The 7,362-nt window shown below is 42.0% G+C and overlaps 1 protein-coding gene across 2 annotated transcripts in view; it reads left to right on the top strand.

Annotated features, from left to right (window-relative positions):
* Nucleotides 1–7,362, top strand: part of DCAF1 (DDB1 and CUL4 associated factor 1) — a 55,951-nt gene that overhangs the window by 10,713 nt on the left and 37,876 nt on the right. For both annotated transcript variants that reach the window (XM_044451197.1, XM_044451196.1), the window contains exons 2-4: nt 2,337–2,454; nt 5,549–5,625; nt 7,062–7,135. In XM_044451197.1, the coding sequence (XP_044307132.1) occupies nt 2,345–2,454; nt 5,549–5,625; nt 7,062–7,135 (261 nt within the window). In that variant the 5' untranslated portion in view covers nt 2,337–2,344. The remainder of the gene's footprint in view (nt 1–2,336; nt 2,455–5,548; nt 5,626–7,061; nt 7,136–7,362) is intronic.

Below are 7,362 nucleotides of genomic sequence, written 5' to 3'. Positions count from 1 at the left end.
TTTGCACTCAGCCTTCCTTATGGTCCAGCTTTCACAGCCATACATTGCCACTGGGAAAACCATAGCCTTGACTATACGCACTTTTGTTGGCAGGGTGCTGTCTCTGCTTTTTAGTATGCTGTCTAGATTTGCCATAGCTTTCCTCCCCAGGAGCAAGTGTCTTAATTTCTTGGCTGCAGTCCCCATCTGCAGTGATCTTGGAACCCAGGAAAATAAAATCTGTCACTACCTCCATTTCTTCCTCATCTATTTGCCAGGAAGTGAGAGGACCAGATGCCATAATCTTAGTTTTCTTAATGTTGAGTTTCAAGCCAACTTTTGCACACTCCTCCTTCACCCGCATCAAGAGGCTCTTTAGTTCCTCTTCACTTTCTGCCATGAGAGTGGTATCATCTGCATATCTGAGGTTGTTGATATTTGTCCCTCCCGGCAATCTGAATTCCAACTGGTGATTCATCTAGCTCCAGCTTTCTCATGATGTGCTCTGCATATAAGTTAAATAGGCAGGGTGACAGTATACAGCCTTGCCAAACTCCTTTCCCAATTTTGAACCAGTCAGTGGTTCTGTGTCCAGTTCTCACTGTTGCTTCTTGACCCGCATATAGGTTTCTCAAGAGACAAATAAGATGGTCTGGTACTCCCATCTCTTTAAGAACTTGCCACAATTGGTTGTGATCTACACAATCAAAGGCTTTAGCATAGTCAATGAAGCAGAAGTAGATGTTTTTCTGGAACTCCCTAGCTTTCTCCATGATCCAGCATATGTTGGCAATTTGATCTCTAGTTCCTCTCCCTCTTCAAAATCCTGCCTGTACTTCTGGTAGTTCTGGGTCCACATACTGCAGGAGCCTAGCTTGTAGGATTTTGAGCATCACTTTGCTAGCATGTGAAATGAGTGCAATGGTGCGGTAGTTTGAATATTCTTTGGCATTGCCCTTCTTTGGGATGGGAATGTAAACTGACCTTTTCCAATCCTGTGGCCACTGTTGAGTTTTCCAAATTTGCTGGCATATTGAGTGTAGCACTTTTACTGCATTGTCTTTTAGGATTTTGAATAGCTCAGCTGGAATACTGTCACCTCCACTAGCTTTGTTGTTGCTCAGACTTCCTAAGGCCTATTTGACTTCACATTCCAGGATGTCTGGCTCGAGGTCAGTGTCCATTTTAGAAACACAGAAACTGAGCGAGTCAGAAGGGGTCTCCTGGGCCATCTAGTCTGACCCCCGCCTCCAGCCAGCTCTTCTCATGACACGCCTACCATGTGCATGTCAAGACCATCCTTGAACACCCTCACCGATGGGGCTTCAACTACCTCCTGTGGAAGCCCATCCCATACTCTAACCAACAGGAAGTACTTCCTGGCATCCAAATTGAACCTTGCTTCCTTGAGCTTGGTGTTTTGTTTGATTTTTAAAATAAAATGTTTGTTTTTCCTGTGAACAAAATGTCCCAGTTACCAGGAAGAGCCTTCCTGAATCTGGTGCCCCCCTGACTAAGGTTTTGGACTTTAGCTCTACTCAAAAATAAGGCATGCTGGGAGTTGTAGTCCAAAACACCTGGATGACACAAGTTGGAGGAGGTGGAAGTAGAGCCTTCTCTTTTGCTTACTGTTGCTGGCACAAGCACACATGCAGTACAGCATTACCTTCCTTGGTGCAGTGACTTCAAGGTTCATTGTTGTTAACGAAACACTCATCAGTTGGGCAAGCTGTATTAACTTTCCGAGGCTGGCAAAGTGTTGAGAGAGTTGAAAGAAGGAAAGAGCTTATTTTTGGGTATAGTGGAACCAGAGCTGGTACTGTAAGCAAGCTACCACGTGATCTTCCCAAACCTTGCTGATTACTTCTCCAGCACTACTGCTGCAGTGGCTTCTCTTCAGTTTTTTTCTTTACCTCTAATTCTGAGGAAGTCAGACAGGGATGAACAGCAGCAGGTGGGGTAGCTACATGTTGTAACAGTCTTTCAGCACGGGTTTGTTTCATAGTTTCAGGAAAGGAGCCTGTTAGACTCTGTTATGCTCTTGATGTACAAGCACAGATGATAATTGCGAGGGTGGGGGAATGCAGTGGGTCTCTGGGCAGAAACCTGTGTCACACTAGATTTCCAGGTATGTGGTGTAGGCTGTCCCCTGTAGGTGAAGAGGGAGCACTGCTCCAGAAGCATAATATGCTCAGCATGGATGTGCTAAAGGTGTGTGCACAAGTGTATGAACTTAACTAGGTTTTAATAATTTTGCTCTTTTCAAAAGGGAGATTTTTAACTTTTCTTTTGAGAAGCATTGCTTCATAGTTGAGCTATTTTCAAATCAGTCTTGCTCTCTTCCCTCTTGCCTTTAGGGTGAGTCATGACTTCAAGTTCTGAGCTTGTGGATTCTAAGGCTGAGCTAACTGCTTTGCTGGAACAGTGGGAGAAAGAACATGGCAGCGGACAAGACATGGTTCCTATCCTTACTCGGTAAATATGCTTATTCAAAAGAATGATCACACACTGTGTACTACACCCAGCGATCCCCAACCTTTTTGGATTGGTAGGCACTCACCAGGTACCTGCCTTGGGATGGGTTTGCTCATTCATGCAATGACCGTCATCATAGGCAGGTCCAGTCACTAAGCATTAATTTCCTAGAAGAGAAACTGGTGAAGCTAAAAGGAAAACTGATTTGCCCAAGAGCTGAAGCAAAGGTGAAGTCTGAGCTTCACAACACTAAATCATTCTGTTGAATGCACCTGAAGTTGATGTTGAACTTTGTGTTGTAACATGGCAACTTCCCAGTTTTAAAAACATTTTTAAACATCTTAAGAGAATTAAAATGAGGAGGGGCAGGGAACCTGGTGAGTACTAATAGAGATGTCTTGACACTAAGGGCACAATATAGGAGACTCTATCCTACTTACATTTGTTTGCTTGTTAATTATACTGTTACACTGCTCATCAACTCAAAGCCTCCCTGGCCAGTTTACAAAATCAAAACCTATAGCCCAATGTAGGGCTCTCTGGGCAGTGTACATTGCATTAAAATCAATAATATGATAAAAGATTCCAGAAAATATAACAATAGGAATAATATAGCAGTTTAAGATCAATTAAAATTAATAAAAATATAGACAGTTATAAAATATAAAAATTAAAATTTTAATTATTAAAATACCTAGAAAATAGAACAATCTTTGCCTGTGATTAAAAAATATATATTTACAGAACAGATTAACCTCATTTACATTGAACCGTATGAGGAAATTTGACTTGGCTCATGGCCAATTTGGGTTACGACCAGAGTCTTGGAACGGATTAAGTTTGTGAGCCAAGGTACCACTGTAGTTGCATTTTGGATGCCTCTAGTGTAAGTGAACCAACAACCTCTGTAGCTACCATATTTTTCGCTCTATAAGACACACCTGACCGTAAGATGCACCTAGTTTTTAGAGGAGGGATCCATGGAAAGCTTCCTGATAATCACAGGCACATTCCCCATCACTTCCCCATGGGCTTCATTAAAAGACAAGTTTCCATTTAAAAACATACACCGACCTGTGATTAACAGCTCTCATCTGCGCCGGAGGAGTGGGGCAGAGCAGGGCGCACCGAGTGCGTGCTGGCCAGGTGTGGTGCAGCCAGGCCGGCAGCATGCCGGCGGTGGTCTTCCGGGTGGTGCGGCAGTGGTGGCAGCAGGTCTTCCCTGGTGGTGGGGGTGAGCAGTCCGTCTCTCCATGCAGCCGGTGGGTTAAAGCCCGCGGCTGCTCCTCCTCCGCGGCAGGTCTTCCCAGGCGGTGGGGGTGAGCAGTCTGTCTCTCCGTGCGGCCGGCGGGTTAAAGCCCGCGACTCCTCCTCCTCCGCACCTCTCCCCCTGAGCGGCACAGCTCTCACCTGCGCCGGAGAGGGGGGGCGGAGCAGGGCGTGCCGAGCGTGTGCTGGCCAGGTGGTGCCACGTGGTGCAGGCGGCCGGCAGCGTCCTGGGCGTTGGGCACACACACATTCGCTCTATAAGACGCACAGACATTTCCCCTTACTTTTGAGGGGGGAAAAAAGTGCGTCTTATAGAGTGAAAAAATACGGTAATTGGTTCCATTGCCATACTGCTGCAACAGTCAGGAAGTTCTTCCTGATGTTTGGTCAGAACCTAGCCTCCTGTAACTGGAGTCTGTTATTCCGTGTCCTGTACTCTGAGATGATCAGAAACAGAGCCTTTTATTCCTCTTTGTGCCAGCCTTTCAAGTACTTGTAGAGTGCTTTGCATATCCCCTCTTCAGTCTTCTCTTCTCAAGGCTAAACATGTCCAGTTCTTTTGATCTCTCCTCATAGGGCTTATTTCCAGTCCCCTTGTAGCCTTCCTCTGAACCCTTTCCAGCTTTCTTAAAATATGATGTTCAGAACTGGACACAATACTCCAGATGAGGCCTAACCAGTGCTGAGTAAAGAGGAACTAGTACTTCATGGGATTTGGAAGTGATATTTCTATTAATGCAGCCTAAAATATATTATGCCCTTTTTGTGCCCACATTGTGCTGACTCATATTCAGCTTGTGATCTACAGCAATTCCAAAGTTCTTCTTTCTTGCAGTATTGTTAAGCAAAGTATTCCCCATCTTGTAATGATACATTTGGTTTCTTTTTCTTAGCTGCAGAACTTGGCATTTGTCCCTACTGAATTTCGTTCTGTTGTTTTCAGCACAGTGCTCCAACCTATTAAGATCACCTTGAATCTTCTTTCTGCCTTCCAGAGTATTAGCTATCTCACCCAGTTTTGTCTCATCTTCAAATATGATAATCTTTCCCTAATTCTAACCCTCATCCAAATCATTAATTAAAATGTTGAAGAGTACTGGGCCCAGGAATGAACCCTGTGATACTCCACTTGTTACTTGTCTCCATGCCTTGCTAACCTCATTTCATTCCTAGCTTTTGCCTTCCTAATGCCATCCCTCCACTTCCATGCTACCTCCCTGTATTCTTCTTGTGTAGCCTGGCTTATCTTCTACTTCCCATACATGTTCTTATTTATTAATTAGATTTATATACTGCCTTTTAAAAAAAAGAACTCAAAGCAGCTAACCTTAGTCTCTTCCTGCTTTCAGAATTATCCCCACAACATCAACCCTGTGAGGTAGGTTGGGCTAAGATTCTGTGACTGTCCCAAAGTCAGCCCACTGGCTCCATGGCTGAGTGGGGACTAGAACCCAAACCACCTGAGTTCCATATCCGTGTTCTTAACCACTATATCATAGTGGATCTCTCTCTCTTTGTTTTCAGATCATCTTTAAGCATTTTGTGACGCCACATGGGCTGCTTCTGTTGTCTTTTACCCTTTTTCCTTGTTGCAGTTGTTTGAAATTGTGCCTTTAGAATTTCCTTTTTAAAAAATTCCCACTCATCTTGGACTCCTTAGAGTTGCCTGCCATGGGACTTTATTTATCATTGTTCTGAATTTATTAATACTGGCTTTCCTAAAATCCAGGGTACATGTTTGGCTATAGTTAGCTTTTGCTTCCTTTAGAATCAGGAATTCAAATATGAGTTCAGGTGGCTCATGTTTTTTTCATTCACTTTCTAGAATGTCAGAATTGATTGAGAAGGAAACAGAAGAGTACCGCAAGCGAGATCCAGATCCATTTGATGATAGACACCCTGGTAAGCTGCAACGAGAGTATATGGAAATTCAGTGCAAGATTGTTCCCATCTATATGAGTGAGAGAGGGTGCATGTGCGCACGCAGAAAATAGACCATAGAGCTGTACTTGCACAACTCTATCTGCGATTCCTGCAACTCAGGCTTTTGTTTAGCCCTAAACACATTGAACAGCAGTTTTAGAGAAACATCCCTTGCATGGACTTTAAGCATATTTGTAGAGTGAAAATGGTAGGTAAATATTTTCTTTGGTGTCCTTGGTTGAAATGTGACCATTTACGAGTAATTGGACCAGGTGATGAACAATGTTGAAGCCCTAGTTCCATGGATGATATAGCTAAATCAGCATAGTGGCAACACATTCAGTTATCTATTTAGTTGCTTCTTGTGAAACTTCTGAAACCCCTTTTGCTGCCCATTCTGGACATAATCCACTAAGTTTTTAGCTGGTGATGTGTCTTTAAGCAAATTAGAAATAGAGTGAAGAGGCTTGAAATAAAAAATGAAAGCCTGCTGTCGCCAGGCAAGTGGAAGGCAGTTCTGAAAGATGACCCAGCAAAAATTGCTGATGTGGACATAATGGATGCCATGAAGGTCAATTGATAAAAATGAGGGCTTAATGCTGAGGATGTCACGCGAGTCGAGGCATGGTATACCATACTATGCAGGACTGCTTTTCTGTTTTGCTTTTGAATCGGTCTTATCAGGTGGATTGAGCTAGTGCTGCAATCTTCTCTTCCTTTTTTGTATATGCTGTACTTGTTATATCCTAACCACTTGGGATTTACTGGCAGTTTGGATTAAGCAGTTGGCATTAAGTCAATCTAATGATTAATTTCATGAAACAGGAAATCCCAGTATTTATCTTCTATTGACTTATGCATGAAAGCTTTTTCTAATATGATGATTCAAAAATTTATTATGCATTAAAGAAATAGAAACAAGAATACATTGTAAAGTATAGAATCGGGTGTGCTTAGCTGGCCAGATTTCATATTTTGAAATTCTTTAGTAACTCTAAACATTCAGTTTCTTGATACTTTAATGCAAAGAATGTCAGCTAGTGTAATAATACATTTCGTATTCAATACATTTTTGAAATATAGTTCTGACTTAATTACGCTCTCTTCTCTCTCCCCACTTGATAATTTACTTATATTTAAGACCAGCTACTTGGCATTACTTGTTGTTTGGGCTTGTTTGTTGTACTGTATAATTTTATTTTAAACAATATGCAATACAGAATATAGTTAAGGAAAAATGGAATATGAACCATCTTTTCATTTTTAACAAAAAACCTTAGTGTTGACTAGGGAACCAGATATAGTTTAAGTAGCCATGCATGGTTTATCATAATTTATGCATTATTTTATATTTTGTTGCTTTTTTCGCTCAAGTATGGCTGACTAGTTGACATTTTTGTCTGTTTTCTTTTCAGGTCGGGCAGATCCAAAATGTATGCTTGGCCATTTACTGAGAATATTGTTCAAGAACGATGATTTCATGAATGCAGTGGGTTTGCCCTTTATATTTATCCATAGATCTGCACTTAACAGCTAGTAACCAGTGCCATTTTTGTTGCTCAGTCATCTTTTAATCTTGAAAAGGAATAGCAAAATATTCCATTTAAATTCACAGCAGTGTTGACAAAATTTATGTTCAAATGAGAATTTAAATTCAAATGTGTCTGAAATGCCATCTTATAGAAATGTCCCTTTGCCCTGTCTTTTCCAGAAAAG

Source organism: Varanus komodoensis, unplaced genomic scaffold, assembly GCF_004798865.1.
Source record: "Varanus komodoensis strain SLA01 unplaced genomic scaffold, ASM479886v1 scaffold6_2, whole genome shotgun sequence".
NCBI lineage: Eukaryota > Metazoa > Chordata > Lepidosauria > Squamata > Varanidae > Varanus > Varanus komodoensis.
The sequence above is the reverse complement of the archived record's forward strand: the minus strand, read 5'-3'. Positions and strand labels throughout refer to the sequence as shown.